This window comes from Phaethon aethereus (assembly GCF_964289735.1).
Source record: "Phaethon aethereus genome assembly, chromosome: 3".
Lineage (NCBI taxonomy): Eukaryota > Metazoa > Chordata > Aves > Phaethontiformes > Phaethontidae > Phaethon > Phaethon aethereus.
Window position 1 is genome coordinate 42,927,460 of NC_138576.1, and position 21,111 is coordinate 42,948,570.

The window sequence follows — 21,111 nt, forward strand, 5'->3', positions numbered from 1 at the left end:
GATTGGGAGCACCAAGCCATATGAATGATAGTCAAGCAGCCTACAAAAATAGTACATATAAACAAATTGGAAACAGTGAGTCATCAGAAGGCCTAAAAGTCCCAAATAGTCTCCCTTGGTATTTCCTCTTCTCTCTCAGACCACTTTTTAAATAGAATCGCCCAATTTCTTGAGCTGGCAGGCCGCCTTCTACTGGCATGAAAGAGTTGTCCATTACAATCTCCCTACCCACCTTGCACAGTGCATGACCTGAGCTACAGTTTAAAAAAAAAAAACAACAAAAAAAACCTCATCACTCTGTGTGCCCTAAGACTGCATTTCACAGAAGAGCTGATTTACTGAGCACATGGAAATCATCCACTGTGCAAGCACATGTAACTCAGCAGCCTGCTCACACCTGAGAAGTACTAAGGACAGACAGTCAACAAGAGAAGGATGCCCCAGAAGAACCTGGGCAGAATGAACTGCATTGGCAGCAGCAATTCAAGGTCTGCTGCTCCCCTACAATCTAGAGGAACCCAAACTGGTCAAGGAACTGGGAAGAACTCTTCCCTCCACTTAGGGAAAATGAGGTGTGCATATAATGATTTCTCCTAGCTGGATACAGCTGACACACAAGGCTAAGCGAGACTCCTTTGAGAAGGCTCCTTTTCTCACGCTCTTTCACGGTTTTTGGCTACAGCTCTGTTACATTTAATCCAGTGACACAGTTAAAAAACAGTTAAAAAATTGAAAGTAGTTAAAAGATTGGTCTCAGATGCATCTGATAAAATTTAATGAAGCAATTTGACTTTTTTTTTTTTAAACTTGGCCTGAACAGTTTACAACAGTTTGTGATGAATCAGGGTTACTTCTTTTGACTTGTCTTGCTAAAAAGACTTGTTTATGTGCATATGTACAAATATATTATATGTAATCTAGATATAATTTTAGTATTATGACTAAGTAATATATACTAGATATATTGTATTATTAAATATATTTATTTTTCACATGTGTATAAGAATAAAATAACACATTTAAGAAAAAAAAAGAAAACACAAGTATATCTTGCATTTGATTCCACATGGTCAAATTCAGGCCATAAGCCAATACAATTGCATACCGTTCCCCTTAAGATAAATCCATGACTATTTCTAAGTTTAACACCAAGAATCGGTACATGAACTTCCAGTTCACATAGTAGAGAAAACGTTATTTTTCAATTTTGCCGTATTTTTAAATAACATTTCTATTCAAGGAAGAAACTAAGATAAACAAGTGTACCACCCAATATGATGTTTTACATTGTGCCATGAATGCCACAGTACTTGGTCTCTAGTTGAAAACTGGAGTAAATTCCAGGAATCAGATGCACTTTATGAAGTCCTGCTGATGACTGAAAAAAAACCCAACAAATCACACACACAAAAAAGAAAAAAATCAGTGTCAGGCACCAACAGAAAGAGTTTACCAGGCAATCTAAATCTTAATTACATAATAGAAAACTGAGAGAGACCACCAGATATATAAATTTTATGGTTGGTGAAAGGAGTTTGATAAATGACTGTGCAGTCAAGGTTTCATAACAATTTATCAGTGACTTGGTGCCTGCTTAGGCAGAGGGTTGAACTTGAGAAGAGGACATGAATGCACTGAATATTTACCTAGGATACAGGGAAAACAGAGAAGAGCCGATCCTCTGTTAAAGCAGCTCAGCCACTTGGACAGCATATGAAAGGAGCAACCGTCAGAAGCAATGACGGATCCGACACAAGCTTGAAGTTTACCATATGTGAAAGCCCAGTATGTCATTCTTACTTGATCTGGAAAAAGTATCTTACTCATCGTAAAAACATCCTTTATAATCAACAGAACGGAGCTTGTGGTGGATTCCACTTACATTTAATTTTCTTCCTTTAAGTTGTCACTGAATTTATTCCTGAAAGGAGTAAGTCTTAGAATTTGTCAGAACAGTTCAAATACTACGTAGTTTCCTTCAACACCGTGTGCTGGAACTAAGTAACCTAATAGCACAGGAGGGAGGTGCTGCCTGAACTTTAGTTTCTTCACGCTCATTCCTTCTTGTCCCCTGCTGTTGGTGCCACACCATATGTTTGGTCAGTAGTGCATATTCTGAATTATATGAAGCACAGTTAATGGAATTATTGACACAACAAATCAGTAAACAGCAGTTGATCTGTAGCACTGTGTATGTTTGGAAAATGATCTAAAAATAAACATTCTTTTGGTAAAAGAGTTTGTCTGTCTAAATATCTTCTAGGAGAAAAAAGGAAATATAGGGCAGGTGACACATTTAGAAATAGAACTCCAGGGCTTCTACTTTCCCACAGAATAGAATTAAGTTTGTCAAGTATCACTTGGCTAGTGCATGACACAGACTCATTTTAAACTGGCAGAAATGCTTAAAGAGCTCTAAAGATTGAAAAGTATATAAAAATTTATTCCTCTCCCTATAAAATTCAAACCAGTAAAAAGTTATGTTTTACTGTGTGACAAAGTGACATGGCAGAAGACAGTGCCATTTGCATGTTTTCCAGATAATGTAGTTAGGGTCTTATTTAAAGAATCTGAACCATACAAGAGCCTTGGAACAAACATTACCTCTGCCTCTGTGTACAAATAGCATCAAATGCTGTACATAAACAAAGATACATGATACTGACTTGTAAGTATATAGACTATTACTGACTGGTAAGTATGTAGACTAGAAATCGTGCAGGAAATAGAGACTGGAGATATGTTAAGCCCTTAAGGATGTATTTTGTCCTAAGGGATGTGACCAATAATTTTCCCCCCTCCCACAGTAAAACAAGAAAAATACAACTCAATATTCAGATGCACCCTATTCCCCCATCAAATGTCAAAATTGGAAGCATTAGTTTCAACTTTGCATTAACTACAGAAGTTTTCTATTCACTCAAAAGACTAAAGATACAAAGTTGTCTTCTCTGTCCATGAAGTTTTCATGCTAGTTAGCTCTGCACGCTGGATACCTAGTGCTTTTCTTTCTAAAACAACCTTGCTGGATATATAAGATAGCAATAAAATATAAAAGCTCTGGTTAGCAGATGTAGTATTCTTTGGGAGGATTGTCTTCATAATTTGCAGTATCTACATGACATGTGTGTTTACGATTTTGGGAAGCAAGAAAAGCAGTTAAAAAAACCACACAACACAAAACCAACAAAGCTCATGCTTCCGAACAGACAGCATTCTCTGTATTATCTTTAATATCTATGTCCATTTGGTTACTGGTATATTTGCAAATGAAAGGTTTAGGTAAGCTGAACTTTTGGATCCCTCAAGCTTCAGACACAATGCAAGATGGACGAGGAAAAAAGAAAAAAAAAAAAAAGATGTTCTACAGCGCTTTGTAAAAACAGAAATGCAATTTTAAATTTAGTTGCTTCTATTCTACCTACCAGAGTTCCAATAAAACATACTAATATTTTCAGTTTTTCATACATCTGCCCATACGACACATGGAAATCACATAGATAAAATAATGAAGTGCCAAAAGAAGCCATGAACAACAATTTACAGCCCCTAAAAATATATGCCAAATTTTGTGTCATTCATTCAACCAGTCTCAAATTCCAGCTTTGCTTCCTCTGCGTGTGCTACGCTTTATTAAGCGGGTTGAAGCAAATCGGCCCCATGGCACAAATGACTGTGGCCAATACCCTGGCAGCACTTTTAGGAAGGAGTTCACATCTGCCAATTCTTACAGCTACGTTCTTTGACTGGTTAAGTTTATTTCTATTAGTGCTCAACCCAATTCTAAATGTTGCTTTCCCTTTCTGGGATTCGTACAGCAATGAAAAAACCCCAAACGTCAATCTCCCCCTCCCCCAGCCCGCCGTAAGCAATCCCACTAATTTTAAGTAGACTAAGTAATTTAGACTTAGTTTCCAAGTTTCACCTTTAAAGTTATGCAAAGCATCGTAAGAAAAAGATTTCTTAATGAAGGAAAAAGTTTATTAAAAATCAACTTATATTCTTCATAAATATACATAACCTTGGCTTGTCAGAAACTAATACAGTTGGTGAATATTTAGTGCATCATCTGTCAGAGCTGCTCAACACTGTACAGCTATTATTTAGTGATTTGGCTATCTGCATTTAGTTCTGTTTTAAGAAATCATTCTCTTTTCAACTTCTTTAGAACATGTTTATGGAGAATCAAAGTACCATCACATATGTTCCCAAAATTATGTGTGTTTCCAAAAATTCTTCCTTTGCTCTGAACATACAACCAACCCTCTTTGCATTTCGATAGCTAGGTCATTCTAAGAAATGCATCCATCTCAAGCAAATGTAACAGTTTATCAGGTTACACTTTCATTCCAGCTTTTTTACATATTGATGGCCTTTTACACATCTGTCTCAAGAACTGAACTCATTTTAATTACCAGTAATTTTAAAACGTTAACAAAACACTTGCCTGATGAATCGATTTGTTCTGTCACAGCAGCCCAGACAGGAGATTCTAGTTTTAGATACAAAATGCTGGGTAATGAGGCACTTGGGGTGAAGCAGGCTTGCTGGGCTGGCATACTCTATAATTACTGGTCTTTGAAAAACAAATAATCATTCTGCAGTCAGTCGAGTACTGCTAGAATCCACTGGGTGGGACAGATAAGGGACACGCGAAGCTAGTTCTGTTGTTTTAGTTTTTTTCCTAGGGAGAGGCCTCCTGCCCCGCCCCAAGTTCTGATAGCAGTTACACTGTCGCTCGGTTGTGACCTCAGCTTCTGCATTAGACGTGGAACTTCTATTATCTCAGAAATGCGCATCTTGCTTTCATCACTGGAATAGAAGAGCCTGTGAGTTTTCTTCCCCATGCATTCTTTATCAGAATAAAATGCAAGTTTATTTTACAGGACGCAAATTGATTCATTGAATAAATCTGCATGTGTAGAACTAAGTGTAAGGTCTCACATTAACAGTTTAACTAGCTTATTAGCCATTTCCTAACACTTACTGAACACTAGATTTCATCCACATGAAATCAGTGTTATATAACTTCCGCTATAAATTCACACTCCAGCTGACACTTCAGCTATTTTCTTATGTAGATGAATGAAGAGAATCTTCCACTCAAACTTAAAAATTAAACTAAAACTTAAAATAACTCAACAAAATTAAAATAGTGATTTGAATTAAATCAGAAATGTATTTAGAGCACAATCACAGAAAATCTAGCTTATGTTTTCACCATGTACTAGTTTTTTGCCTTTGCTTCTGGATGCCCAACTTTGCACCTTGAAGGCTTACTTTCTGAAAAAGGCTGAGAAATTGCGGATGTGACTGACTTCCAACGGATTCCTAACTACCACTCTCGGCTCTTGAGAATGAAGCCTTTCATACCCACATCAGATATCCAAGAATATTGTCGAGATCTCAAGTCACACTTGCGATTCTCATCCAAATGCCTTCCAATTTTGCAAACTTTTAGAATGGGTATTCTACAACTGGACACAATCCCCTAGGACTTAAAAACAATTAAGTTTTATACATGGAGGTATTAAAAATTCCATGCTCAGCAGTAGTTTAGACAAATCCACTTTACCTTGTAGCATAACGAACATAACTTTTTTAAAGTTAGTGAGATACAGTAAACGATTCACTACTGTAAGGGGGAGCAAAAACCGACTGTCATGTTGTATTCCTCATTCTCTTGTCTCCAAATTGTTTTGCTCTGTAACTGCAAGGAACACACGCAGGTCTCAGCGCACTTCTCGGGCAGTTAATGAAATTATTCAACTGTTTCAAAAACATCTAAGCTATGTGAACATGCCATAAATTGCAGCTCCTTAGTTGTTGGCACTTTAAGTAGGTTTTCTAAAATAAATATCTAGAAAGCTTACCTGTTCATCTTAAAGAAAACATTATCCTAAATCCCCTTAGAATTTACTACTGTTGCCCAAATAGACTGTTGAAAATAAACTTCATTGTATACTACAGCATATCAGCAGAGCGTTAAACAACAGTTTTCAAATAAGTTAGGCTTTCAGACTGTCAAAAACTTGCAACTACACAAATATGGCAATGGTTTTCAACCTGGCTACATCACACAGTGACTGGGCAGGGCCACAGCATACATGACCAGACATGCATCTTTTGGCTAAGGCGTACACACATCATGTGATGAAGAGGTCTGCCTTTTGGTCATGTATGGGACTGTTATCGAGTTACATGATGGAGGAAGGGCTGTGGGATTTTCAGGAAAGACTGGCAGGGAGCAGGTTGCCAGAACAATTCAAAACCAAAGTCTGTTCATTGCTTAGATGCGAAAGCTTTTCTGAGGAGAGTGCAATATTTAGCCTAGATTTAAAGATGAGATTTTAAAATAGGGCTATTAGGGTTTTTATTATTAACTTTATTTCAGTTATATTAAGTTTTCAGATAAATTATGTGGTTTTATTTATTCAGTTTCTAATGATTTGTCTAATACCTGAAAACTTGAGAGGACATTCTTACAGTCAAAAATGTGCATGGTGAAGAAGAGAACATTTCTGTTGAACCCAAGTTTTACGTTATTTTTCCCCTTCTAGTTTTGAAGATGCTTTCACTGTGTCACATCAATTTTAATTTTACTCCAACTCATTCTATTATCTCTGTATTTACTTCAATCTAAGTACTTTAAATAATGAAAAGGCAGCTTGAAACTGGAGACGTGTTTGACCGATGGGAAGTAACACTATAGTACAGTTAGTCATATGCATGGTAGCTAAAACAAAATATGGTGTATTCTTGATATTATCCAGTAGAGTTCAGCCAAACCTAAATGAAAGCACACTTATAGATCTCGCATTTATTAGCAAGGACTCAGGGCCCTGCAAGTATTCCAGAACTTCAATATCTATTAATAAACCAGTGGCAGAGTGGGACTGCTATCTGCTGACAAGACAGCCTTGATAATACAACGGCAAAGCTATGATTATAGAAGCATTCATTTGAGTTCCCACTGTAGATCTGTTGACACTCCATTTTGAAACATCTGAAGTTTACCAAGCATATTAAAATTTGACCATTTTGAGTCCTTACAGCCATTAAAAAAAAAATCTCTGAAAACTTCTGAGCCTGCAGTGAGAGCACAGAAAATCCTCAGTAATGATGTATGTTTTGTTACAACTGCAAAGTTGACTATTTGCTCTAAAACTGCATCGTGAGTAAGAGGTCAACACCCACAAGCTGCAAAAAACAAGGTCTAAGTATGATCTCCAGTTCACCTGTTTTATTCTAAAGTATATCTTACTTCTCTCTCAGTGCAATGACGTTTAGACTGTGTTCAGCACTATCCTCATTGCCTGTAAGAATTTCTGACAGGACAGGTACTGAGCGTAACTCAAAATGCGACACCACCTGTCACCAAATTTTCTCATGGAGAAAACACTTTGAGAGCTCCCCTGCTTATATCATATGAGTTTTGTCATCTCCAACAGAGATACTACTTTGAGGATAATGCAACAATCACATTAAAGCATAAATAACTGCTTAGACATAGTTTCTACATACATTTTCATTCATATAGTCCCATCTCTACAGGGACTAGACAGTATGTAGGACACAGATAAGCTCCAAACATTAAACCTTAGAATGATAAATTCTAGTTACACCAACTACACACTATGCAGCTCCACATTTTCTACTTGTAAAACAGCAATATAATCCTTGCTAACAGCTTCCCAAGGGTGTGTGAGGATTAAAGATTCGTATAGCTTTTTAGTTATTCAAAGGGTTATATCTAACGTATTAGATGTGCTACTCACTCCTGTGAGCCATCACAGGGCACCTTCTTATGAGGGATAAATTCTTATCAACTTTATTTTCTTCTTTGGGTGAGAAAAACCATTTCTCCCAAAAGATGTGATTTGACCCCTGTCCATTAGTAACTGTTGCAAAAAAGTCAGCATATTATCAAAAGCAGTTAAATGCATAAAGGGAAGAGGAATGATTAAAGTTACAGAGTAAAAAAATGTTCATGATTGCCATATTCATAGAAATGGGGAAGGCAATCTTTTGGAAGATACTGTCTTCTGAGAATTTCCAGTGTCTGCTATGGTGAAAGATGAAGTTACCCCAAAACTACTTGAATAGAGCAGAAAGTACCCTGGTGTTTTATGAAAATATTGCAGATTTTATGTTCTGTGAACTCTCCCAGGCCATACATGCCCAGCATAATAATTATGAACAAACAGATATCTAGCAAAACCACTTTAAAAACTGGAGACACTGGTTATGATATCTATAAAAGCTACTACACAAAACTAAATTCACTTCCACATAAACATTTTAAGAAAAAGAGGGTAATTATTACTGAAAGAGAAAGTTCTTAAATCTACAAGTGAAAGCACAAAGACTGTTTCATCAGTATTGGGTGTCTGTCAGGTCCAGACTCTACAAGCTGGCCTCATCAATTTCAGTATGGGTCTTCGTGAAGCGAGTTCATTCCTGGAAGATGTTAACAGATGAGAAAGAAAAAAATCCAACAGTAGCAATATTTTTGTGTGATTCTGAGAGCTAGACATCGTGCTATATACATACTACTGAGCCCTTTAGTAAAGCTTACATGCTATCCTAGATCACACCCATCCTAATTTTACAGGAAATCCAGACTGATGAAAGGTACATATGAAATCCTGTACTTTTGGCATCCCATTCTAGCCTCAAAGAACCTAAGGCAATAAATATACTAGGAAACTTTCTACAAAAGAAGAAGAAATATTTGCTTCCAACTGCCTAATACAATAACTGAATGTCACCTCCTAGGTAACATGCACAGGTAACTTACAAATGAAACGCTCCAGGTTCATGAGCCCAACATCACTAGTCTATGTTAAGAAAAAATAATACAAAAAGATCTGTACATCTTTACAGCTAACAGAGCTGTAAACTTAGCAAATAATTAACATTGGTATGATGATTATATATACAATGGTTCAGTTAGGTGGCAGGAGAAAGTAGGTGCATACAGAAAGAGCGACCCAAAAGAAACATCAGAATTAACAGTCCCCTCTTGTGACAGCGTTTGACAACTGTTTGCCACCGCATACTAAAGTGGGTGGCAAAATGGGCGGCGAAAGTTTTAAAATCAAAGTCCTGAATAAATCTATCCCGCTTAAATACATCCCCGCAGTACAGCACCCAGCACCAGGGCTGGCAGAAGTACGCTGGCACCTCCGCTCCCAGCCACGCCGCATTTGTTCGCTGGCGCCAACCGCGGCAGCATCCAGAGGAGAAGGGAAGCCCCGGGCAGGTACACAGCAGGCGGGGCTGGGGGGCGGCGGCCCCGCGCACCCAGGAAGCCTCCGCGGCCCGTCGCCAGCGGGGCGGCGGCGCCGGGGAGGGCAACCCCGGGGCCCCCGGGGGCAGCGGCGGGGCAGGCGCGGCGGCGGGGGCCAGGCAGGCCCGCCAGCAGGCCGCGCCCGGGGCGCGGGGGGCGTGCGTGGGGAGGCCGCCGGGCGGCGGGGCCCTCACTCACCTCTTCCACCTCGATCTCTTTGTAGTCGATTTCTTCGAAGTTGAGGACCGGGGGGGTTTCAATCATTTCAGCGGAGGCGGCAGCGGACATCCCTCCTCTTTCACCTGGGGGAGGAGAGGCCAGGGCAGGCCGGGGGCGGAGGGCGCGGCGCCGGGCTGCCGAGGGCCTGGGCCGCGGCCGGGGCTACGCGGGGCGCGGCGGCGGCTCCTGCCCTCCGCGCGGGCGCAGGTCGGGGGGAGCCTGGCCGAGGCGCCGCCGCGCGGGGCGAGGCCGCATCCGCGGCGGCCGCGGACTTCAGTGGAGGCGGGCGGAGGCCCCGGCAGCGGTGGCGGGGGCACCGCTCCGCATCCCGCGCCCTCCCGCACCGCCGCGGAGCGCCGCGCCGGCTGCCCTAGGCCGCGGCCTCTGCGGAGCCTGGGAGTCGCCTCGACCGCGCGTCCCCGGCCGAGAGAAGGGGGCGCCCCCGGGGCCGAAGCTGGGCGCCTCGGCAGTCCCGGCGGCGGCAGCAGCGGGCGAGGGGGCCGCGACAAGGGTGGGGGAGCCGCTCAGAGCCGCGCCGCGGCCGCCGCTGACATCAGAGCCGCTTCCTGCTGCCCCGGCTGGGAAGGCGGGGGAGGGAGCGCCGACGGAGGGGGCGGGGCGGGGCGGGACGGGGAAAGGCGCCGGCGGCGGCTGCTACTCAGGCGGCAAGCGGCTGGGCCACGGCCTGGCGCCGGCGACCCCGCCCCCGCCGCGCCCCGCCCACCGCCGCCGCGCCCCGCCCCGCCCTGCAGCTCGCCTCCGCCAGGGGGAGCAGCCACCGCCTCGGCCCGCTTCCTCTTCCTGCCGCTTGCGCAGGTGCCGGCAGCGGCGGGCCGGGGGATGCGGGAAAGGCGGTGGCAGCAGCAGCGGCGGGTAGTGCCGGCTGCCCCCGGGGCCAGGGAGACGGAGGCGGCGGCGGGCGGGTCTCCCGGGCTGCAGGCAACTATCAGGCACGGCGCACCCCGAGGCCCCGCCGGCTCCCCGCGGCCGCACGGTGCCGCTGCCCCGCAGGGGGCCGGCGGGGGCCGAGGCAGCCGCCGGCCGCGCGTTAGCTGCGTGCGCGGCAACACGCCTCGAGTGCTGAATATACCTTTTCCTTATATACATCTGTATTTTTCCAGGGGCAGGGGTGTAGCTGTGGGGGACATGCGTCTCGGGACGCGTTTTCTCTGAAGGCAGAAGCGCGGCGATGGGAGGCCTGTGCTCTTCAGCGGCTCTTTCTCGGGGGGAAGCATGTGTAGGAGGGTAGCTGGGGAGCGGAGGGTGATGAAGCGAATAATGTAAACACGGAGCAGTAATGGGAATAGGACTGGGGAATGAACATATACCTTAACCGCTCCCTCTCCTGACCCCAGCTAATCGGAATCTCGGCCCACTCCTCCAACAGCTAGTGTCTGCTTTGACTGTTAGCTGGAGCAGCGCGTCGATGTTTTTTGATGGTAAACCTCACAGGCTGAGGCTTCGGGGCGACCCACGGTGTGAAGCCAGTGCTGGGATGAGTGGTTTTAGCTCCCGTGTTTCACTGAAACAGCTGTACTTCATTTTGATATGTTTAGCCTCAGGGCTATATATAAAAAGTTATGTTACTGTACAATACTATTAATAGTGTGTAAGTTTAGTAGATCTAGTACACTTTCCGAGATCTTGCTCTGCTAAAATGCTAGTGAATGTCTGTACCTCACAGTGAAGTCTGGTAAATGGGAGGTAGAGCTGGGTTACAGGGCTAGCCTGAGGAAGCTGCTTAAGCAATTAACTGGGAAAGAGAAGATGGAGGATGAATATGGGCAGTGATACTCTCATGATGGCTCAGTTGTTAGAAAAGCTAAGGTGAAAATACCTCTGTCAGAGCTACTGTGCTTTTTGACAGGCTGTCATTTTGGGTTGTTTGCTCCCCTCTTGCCTTTTTCTGTCAGCTGTAGTAATTTGTCCAGGATTTCCGGACAAGCAGTCATGGTACATGTACTGGTTGACTGTGTTGCATGCAAGGTGAAACTAGTCTCCAGAACAGGTTGGATTGGTGCAATTACATCGCCCAAGCGATCTGTATGTGCGTGGGGAGCAGACTTGTATCCGGAATGCATTGAGTTCCTGTTGCTTTTTGATTTTCTCATATGATTTGGTCTAGAAGGATTTAAAGAGGCTTCTGTTAGACATGGGAAAGTTCCAGGTACCACAAAATCTGGCTAATAATCTGCTTCATGCAGCAATGGGATTATTCAGAGCCCTTAGTTTCTTGGAGGTTGTATATAGGTTTGAATGTTCATATTGACCCTGGTGCTCTCCAGATACGTAGTCTCTGGATGATTTGCGTTTCAGTTTCATCTTCATGAAAGCCACTGATAGTACACATCTTCATCATACTGTGACATGGAGTCACAAAGTACCGCATTTGTACCTGGACCCAACGACTTAAAGCATTTAACTTCAGTGTCAGCAGCTACTCCTGTCTCAGCTGCTGGGTGTGGAATATATTGGGTGTTGGAAGATGAAGAATATGGACTTCTGAGGTATTGAGAAACTGCAGATCAGATCAAAACCAGACTCCTCTCAGATAAATTCACAGTGCTGGATGAATTGCTTCAGTTCTCTAAATGCTTTTAAGACTGGTATTCAAGGTGGCCAACACATGAAGTAAACTGAAGCTAAGGAACAGGAGTGAATGAAAAAAAAGGATGTGTGAAAGTCTGTCACTGCTGGTCTTGATACCTAGTTGCAATCTTGAGCATAGTGTCGGGCAGAATTCTGAACTTAAAACTTTCTTTTTTCTTTTTTTTGGACATTTATGCTATGTATTAGGGAAGGTGAACTACATCAGTGCTTTTTAGAAAGATGGCCAGGTGGGTGGTGGTACTTTAGGTGGCAGTTGGTGATCTCTAGTAAAAATAACTGAATATTTGTCTTTTTGTTATGTTTCACAGACCTTTCTTGAGGATGTTATCAGGCAAGTGACAGTTGAAGTCTTTCATATTTTAGTGGTGAGATTTTTCTGTTATCTTTATTTTTTTGTTGATGAGAATTAAGAGCGCAGAGGAGAGCATTCCAGTTATAGTTGCTTGTAAGGTTTATTTCCTTTCAGAAATTGATGTAGAAAAAAAATAATGTATGATGTATCTCAAAAATAATGAGCTCTCTTTTTGTGAAAACAGAGTCATCATCATTATCAAAATGTCGCTGTTGCAAAGATCAGATGGGGTTTTAAGGATGTGGTAATTCTGATGTTACTTCATTTTGTTTTCTGACTGACAGAGTTTTAATTAGCTGCGTTGGGGACTGTGTATAACTTGTACACCCCAAAACAGAATGTTAAAATATTTATTCAACAAACACATTTGAAGGTTGAAATTAAATAAAAGCTGCATCTGCCACAGGCTGTGTTTATGTCAGAGAAAAGCTGCTCTTGTGTTTAGAAGAAAAACCTAGAACCTGTGAAGCCCACTTTCTGGGTCTCAATTGCTTGTCTCTTAACGTTGGAAAGAGGTTACACTGCCAGGAATGAGACCACGTAAAGATTGTTGGAAGTCTCAGGATACCATAGTCAGAGTGTGCACAAATGCTCAAACCCAAGACAACTGATGAGGAGCTGTTTGTATCTCCTGTCATAGAGCAGGTTTAAGAGCTGTATTTTTTCACATGAGGCAGCTGGTCTTATGCCAAATGTAAAGTAAGTCTACGTGGACAGCTTAACAGACCTGAGACTTAGCCCTAACATCTGCATATCTTAGCTAAAATTTATCCAACATATACAAAATCTTACAGCTTAGAATTTGGGCACATTTTCATGAGTACGGACAAAGGCGCAGATATATTATCCTGGCTACCCTCTGTCTGGCTCCCTTAAAATTTCTCCATGTAACAGTTATAGGAGTTTAAGAAGAGCAAACCAGCATTGTTTTTCCTCTAACTTAGAAAAAAGCTAAGTGATTTCTTCTTTCAAAAGATTTCAACTTGTGTTGTATTTTTAGTATATGCAATTTTTTTTTTTTCAGTTGGCTAAAAAAGCTCATTTTAAGCAATGGAAGAAGGATGCTAGAAAGCAGTGGTGGAAGATGTTGGATGGTCTCAACAACTGGCATACGTACAACAAGAAAGGTTCCCTTCTAGCTTTAAGCACAGGAATATTTCAGGTTTCTGACAAGACTGACTGACTTTTTTTTCTTGTGAAATTTTGTCTTGTAGATAGGAAGTTATGTCATTTCAGTTTGGGGGAATGTGATTAAAGACCTTGACATCAGCTGTAGAACTGATTGCGAGTCATCAGCTTTGCCTTGCCTGTGTGTTGGGAAGTGTCTGGATGCATACTATACATAGGAAACCTGTGGGACTTAAAAGGAGAGGTATTAGCCTGGGTGACTGAGTGACAAGAACTGGTGGATGAGCTGTCTTGTGCATTGCCTTGCAAGTGTGAGGCCACAGCAGGTCCTGGTGACCAATAGTATGGAGCACACCATGAAACACATGCCATACAAATTCAGGTCCCAGCTGAGAGGGATCCTGGAGAAGCTCACATCTTGTTGCAGTGCAGGTACAGTGAAAATATCTCATGACTACAAATCACCGTGATGTTATGGAAAGATTTCTGTTGCTCAGTATGGCAGTTGTTGCCTAATCCACTCTTCTCATGTAGCTTCTTCAGCTCTTGTGTTAAGATTGCCCAAGAGCGGGTTGCAGCATTTTGTGTGTCAGATTTCACTATGAATCTCAAAGATTTCACCAGTTCTGTCTTGCAGTACAAGGATGTCTTCTGCCAAATACACCGAGATAGTAGTCCCAAGACACTTTATGCTTTCTTATTACTTCTTTCCTTTTATGGGAAGGCTTCCCAACACTATGTAAAGTCTTCTAAAAAGCTATGAATTCCTTAAATTGTGGTGTGCCTTATCATTTGTAATAACAAGCATATATTTTTTAAAAAAAAAGCTTTGCAAAATAGATGCATGAGCTGCTTTACTAAATACAACTGTATGCAAGGAACTGTAATCACTTTGGTGAAAGGAAAAAGTAGTTCTCTTGTATGAATGTTACAGGAACTCAAATGGTCACAATTGTTTCTGAACCTTATTTTGCCTCCTAATCTGAGGCGTGTTAGATCTCAAAAGTTTTCCAGCAGCCTAAATAACCAAGAGAGCTAGGAAAGAGGTGTAATGCAGCTGACTGTGCAGTAAGGTGAAGTAAAGGTGGGAGATGATCTAGATGCAGTCCTGAAACCAAACTAATGTGTTTCCCCTGTTGCAGCTATCAGCAGCTGCGGTTGGCTGACAAAGTGGCTAGTGGGAAAAAGATACTAAAAAATTTAGCACACAGAGAAGAGCAAGAGACAGAAGGCAATAGACTGGCTGATCTTCAGCTGAGAGGTCTGAAAGACATGGTGAATGAAATTTCTGATAGAAGGTGTGTCAGAGAGAGGCAAATATGTTACCAGGTAACTATAACATAGCAAAGATATTTTAGAAACGTGCAGAAATTGATCCAGGCATCTAAATATGTGTTGTTCTACTCTCAGTAGGCTTTAAAATAAAATGTGACGGAGAGAATAAAAAAAGATGGAGGTGAGAGGAATAAAATGTCACATCTTTTTAATCAAAGGTAGATTATCTCAGATTAACAAAAGATTATATTTGATAAATTCTGTGATATTTTTAGGCAAGGGGAATGCATAGAACTATTTTGTCTTGATTATATTTGATGTATTGCCTTGTGTGAAATTATTAATTAAGCTGGACATGGTAAGAATCATTAAAAGAACTGGAAGTGGGTAAGGAGAGTCAGGGAGTAATCAGAAGACAATGGGGACTACCAAAAGGGGAGTATTGGAACGAAGTTACTAATAGATTTTTTTTTTTTAAGATTCAGTTTTGAGAGCAATCTTATTAATCTTAATTCCTTTAATGATGTTGATAAGAAAATTAGGAGGGTGTCAGTGATTTTGGTGACACAGGTTTAGACAGCATAGTTAATGGAGAGGAGGATAAGAATATCAAATGGGAAAAATTAGATGACCTCAAGGACGAGAGAAATAAACGGGCTAATATTTAAAATATCAGAGTGCTAGTACATTAACTAATTTAAGAACTCAAAACATCTTGTTATCCTATAAGAGACTGTGCTGGTTTTGGCCGGGGTAGAGTTAATTTTCTTCATAGTAGCTTGTAGGGGTATATGTTTTTATTTTGTGCTAAAGACAGTGTTGGTAGTTCAGGGATGTTTTCATTACTGCTGAGCAGTGCTTACACAAGGCCTTTTCTGCTTCTCACACCACCCCACCAGCGAGTAGGCTGGGGGTGCACAAGAAGTTGGGAGGCGACACAGCTGGGACAGCTGACCCCAACAGACTAAAGGGATATTCCATACCATGTGATGTCATGCTGAGCATATAAATTGGAGGGGAAAAAAGAAGGAAGGGGGGGACGTTCAGAATTACGGCATTTGTCTTCCCAAGTAACTGTTGCACGTGATGGAGCCCTGCTTCCCTGGAGATGGCTGAACACCTGCCTGCCCATGGGGAGCAGTGAATGAATTCCATGTTTTGCTTTGCTTGTGTGCGTGGCTTTTGCTTTCCCTATTAAACTGTCTTTATCTCAAACCATGAGTTTTCTCACTTTTACTCTTCTAATTCTTTCCCCCATCTGGCTGTGGGGAAGTGAGTGAGCGGCTGAGTGGTGCTTAGTTGCCAGCTGGGGTTAAACAATGACACAGGCTTACTGGGAAGAGATGAAGAAGAATACAGATTGCATGTTTTAACTGATTTTAGGAGGACTATGAGTCTTGTAGATAATGTGCCTGGGAAAAAGTGCAAGCTTATATATCTTGTATGATATATCCAATAAAGCTATGCAAGGTTATACAGACCTCATCTGAAAGACTTTACAGTGTTTGTTATCTGCTTTGCAAGAAAAATGAATTGAGACCTAACTAATTGCAGAGAAAAGCTGCAAAGATGGTCAAGATAAGAGAGGGCTTACCACAGAAGGGAAAATAAAACAACTTGGCATGTTTAATTCTGCAAAACAAAGACAGAGAGGATATATGTTGCTGCTTCTTAAAGAGATTGGAAAGATAAAGGTATTGGGGAGGTAAACTGTACTGGTGGATAAGTGATGTTCAAGCAAAAGGAAGCTTCTTTTGGCACAGGAATCCTGTTAATGCATGCGGATTAGAAACCTGAAAAGGGTTTCTTGCCATCAGGGCAAAAGTCACTTCACTGGATAATGCCTTATCAGTGAAATTGTTTATTTGTCATAACTATCTGTGAGAGCACCGTATTCATTGCTTAAGGAGGTTTCTTCCAAACATATGTTGGCCAAACAAGCACTATTAAAAGTGTAAATAATATAATGAATTCTTATCGTGGTCTTTTTTTAGCTGAGTAGACATTGAAATGAACTGGTATGTTCGTAAGGTGAAGTAAGCATTATATTGACAAAAGTACGTGAGTAAGGCCCTGTTCTGCAGTATGAGTTGAAGGAGAGGGGATTTTTATTTTTTCATTTCTTGGAGAAGGAACATCAATCTCTTTTTAATCTTTTAAAGCTTCACAGTTATGAATCAGAGCAAGAGAAGGGAATTATTGCAGGTATGATTTTTAAGCAATATTAGAAAAGGGAGATGACAGCCTTGTATATTTTACACAAGACTCATAAGTGGGTGGAGTACCACAAAGCACTGGAACAGTGGACTGGAAGTAGGAGAGCAGACTGTTCATGACTTTCATCATGCATTGAGGATAAAGACTAATGTAGTCTTCATGCACATTGAGGATGAGGAACTTGTCTTCAAAATCTTTCCGTTCTAGAAGATCTGTTCTGCTATTTGAATAAGAAACAGGAATAGATGCTCTGTGTGCTTAGTTTCTGGTTTCATACCAGCTAGAACTTACAGAAACAAGGAACATGTAGACCTGTAGGTCAAATAGAGAACCTGCCCTATGAGGAAAGTTTGAGGGAGTTAGGTCTTTTCTTCCTGCAGAAGAGAATTCTCGGGAGAGGACCTCATCACAGTATTCCAGTAGTTAAAGGGTGGCTACAAAGAGGATGGAGGCTCTCTCTTCATGAAGAGCCATATGGAGAAGACAAGGGGCAATAGGTACAAGTTACATGAGGAAAGTTTTCACCTTGATACAAGAAAGAAATTTTTTACAGTGAGAACAATCATTGACTGGAACAACCTCACCAGGGGTGTGGTAGATTCCCCATCGCTGGAGGTTTTCAAGATGTGACTGGACAGGGTGCTAGATAACCTCATCTAGCCTCCCTTTCCCACACAGGGTTGGACCAGGTGATCTTTTGAGGTCCCTTCCAACCTGGACTGTGCTGTGTTTCTAGGAAATACACTAGCAGGCTAGAAACATCTCCACAGAAGGCAGCCTGATTCTTGTGCGGTTTGCAATAGCCAACGGCGTGAGTGCCGAACACAGACTTGCAGCTCCAGCTGGGTTCTGTGTGCAGGAATGCGTTGTGTGTGGCTCTGCATTCTGGTTGCTTGTGGATGTGTAGTTGGCTAACAGCCTATGTATGCACATGGAGGACTCAAAGATATCACCGAATAGTCATATTTTGAATTGATACTTGATTCACGTTTGTTATAACCAATGCTGAAAGTCAGCGTTTTGTAATATACAATAACAATCACAAAGATCTGGCCCTTTCTAAAGGGGTACTTGTTAACGTGCTTTGCCATATATCATTAGGATGATACAGCTTTCTGGAAGGTATCTTAAAGTGGTCAGTCAAAATAATCTGTAATCAAGGTGACACATTCTCACCAGTGGAAGAATAAAGCAAATACAATCACAGAAGAAGGAAGTAAGCTGTTTATATCATTGTATCACTTGTTTGGTAATGAAATATGGACATTGTCCTCTGATTTACTGTGAGCACAAGACACATGATGCTCCCAATTAAATGAGATCAGAGAAGAGCAAAAGTCACAGTAAAACTAGAAGTGACAAGTCACCAGAAATTTTTCTCTCCCCCCTAGAAACTTCAAGTCAGGTGTTACTTGGCCACTGTCAGTAACTGAGTGTTTCATAAAGGCAGTGGTTGTTCAGGCCATTACTGAAGCCATTACTTCAACTGCCAGATCAATGTAGTAGAAGTGCTGAGCCAATTAACTTGCTAAGGCCTAATTTTTGGCATAATCTCAACAAGTTCTAGTATCTAAGCATATAATTCTTCAGTGAGCATAAATATATCTATCTCTTCTTATCAGACTAGTAGGTTAGATGTTAATGACACTTGAGAGAATTTCTTCTCAGCATAGGTCAAGCTTCTGAACATAAAATCATTATTCTTTTGCACCTACTAGTTCATAAATTTATTCCCTGCAACAAGACTCTATGTCTTTAAAATTTGAGAGGTTTTTAACCTATAGATGCTGCTTTCTAGTGGAGAATCCACCCCCAAAGACACTGAATGTTTTATGCGAATTGGAACAAGAGAGGAGGAAGAACGCTCAATTCATAATGCCCTAAAAATGGTATTTAATGACATCTTTGTGAGGTGAATGTTTGACGAATGTTTGAATGCCTTCAGGCAGAGAAAGGATTTGAATGGTGGTCTGTTGCTCAGCAACTGAACTATTAGACAAGAAGGGCTCCGAACAGTGATACTTGCTTCTCTTCCATCTCCTGTTGGCCAGTCCAGCACAGAATTTGGTTTGGTTTTCTTGCAAAAGTCCTAAACCAGAATGTTAAAGATGAGCAATTAAAAAGCTGAAAATAGCACAGCATGCAAGCATTTCAGAGCAGTGGCTAATTTGTCAAGTTGAAAAGCTTGTACTGCCTTGTTTCATGTGAGGAGGAAGAGGTGCGTCTGTAAAGCCCCTTCTCCACTTCTGTGGCTACATGGTGCTCTGCAGCTGTTCTCCTCTTGCATCTAGTTTGAGTCTGCGCTGAAATGCAAAGAAATGTCACTGCCCACATCACTTCCCTCTGGAGTCAGGTAAAGTGAATTCTCAAAGGCATTCCATTGTCTAATTCATAGAATTGTCATAGAATCATCAAATTATGGTTTGGGTTGGAAGGGACCTTTAAAGGTCATCTAGTCCAACCCCCCTGCAATGAGCAGGGACATCTTCAACCAGATCAGGTTGCTCAAAGCCCCATCCAGCCTGACCTTGAATGCTTCCAGGGATGGAGCTTCTACAACCTCTCTGGGTGTCCTGATTTCAGCTGGGATAGAGTTAATTTTCTTCATAGAAGCTGGTATGAGATGATGTTTTGGATTTGGGATGAAAAAAATGTTGCTAAGGTACTGATGTTTTGAGTTGTTGCTAAGCAGTCAAGGACTGCCCAGCTTCTCATGCTGGCCTGCCAGAGGCACAGGAAGCTGGGAGGGGACACAGCCAGGACAGCGGACCCAGGCTGGCCAAAGGGGTATTCCATACCATATGACATCATGCTCAGTGTATAAAGCTGGGGTAAAGAAGAAGGAAGGGGTGGAGGGACATTGGGAGTGATGGCGTCTGTCTTCCCAAGTAACCGTTACGTGTGCTGGAGCCCTGCTTCCCTGGAGATGGCTGAACACCTGCCTGCCCATGGGGAGTGGTGAATGAATTCCTTGTTTGCTTTGCTTGCGTGCGCGGCTTTTGCTTTACTTATTAAACTGTCTTTATCTCAACCCATGAGTTTTCTCACTTTTACTCTTCTGATTCTCTCCCCTGTCCCACCGTGGGGGAGTGGGCGGCCGGCTGCGTGGGGCTTAGTTGCCGGCTGGGGCTAAACCACGGCACTGGGCAACTGGTTCCAGTGTTTTACCACCCTCATTGTAAAATATTTCTTCCTTATATCTAACTAATTTACTTGATGAGACTTGGAGGCCTATGCCATCTTGGGAATTTAAAACTACATCAGTCGGTCCCTACTTGTGAAGAGGAATAAATATGAACTTTTCTAAAAAAATCAAATACATAGATCTCATGATTGTAGGGGAAGCTCCAAACGTAGCTGATGTCTAGATTCACAGCCAGCCTGAAACGGTAACTCTGATACTTGCGTATTTTTTCTCTGAGAAAGTCTCCTGACCTCGCAGACTGTGGGGCGTATATGGCTAGCGGCACAGCAGGCGCTCCGAGGCACGTGTGCTGGATGATGGCAGCAGCCATAGCTCTGCATTATCTAGAATGGTAGCTACTCCTGGGATGTGTGACACATCCACCCTGATGGAGACTGGGGGTGTGGGGATTGAACCAGGGGTGTTTGGGGGAGGCTGTGACTTTGAGGTGTTGGTTTGTGGAGGTGGAGAGTGTGGGGAAGGGGAGGCACACACAGCAGGCATTGGTTTTGAAGTCTTTCTGCCAGCTGAGATGCATGTTTGGAGAAGAGAGGTGCTGCTAGCGCAGGGAAGGGAGCAGGGAAGGTGGGTCTGTAGAACATGGGATCCTAAAAGAGCAGGTGGGTGCAGAGGCATTGCTTCTGCACGTGGACACTACCTGGCAATCAGACTGCGGTTGCTGCTACTGCTGCTGATTAAGGCCACACTAGCTGCCACCACTAATGATGGGACCTGAGCTGACTGTTTAGTATCCTTCCTCTGAGACTTGTGGCACAATTCATACATTATAGTTCAGGTCAAGTTATCCAATCGTATGTACAATGTGCAACCTGG

General features: G+C 42.3%; 1 protein-coding gene across 2 annotated transcripts in view; it reads right to left on the reverse strand.

Annotated features, from left to right (window-relative positions):
• MAP3K7 (mitogen-activated protein kinase kinase kinase 7) overlaps positions 1–9,580 on the reverse strand; it is a gene marked incomplete at both ends in the record, with an annotated part of 45,961 nt that extends 36,381 nt beyond the window's left edge. For both annotated transcript variants that reach the window (XM_081997254.1, XM_081997253.1), the window contains one exon: positions 9,491–9,580. In XM_081997254.1, coding sequence (XP_081853380.1) covers positions 9,491–9,580 — 90 coding nt within the window. The remainder of the gene's footprint in view (positions 1–9,490) is intronic.
• Between the last annotated feature and the right edge of the window lie 11,531 nt (positions 9,581–21,111).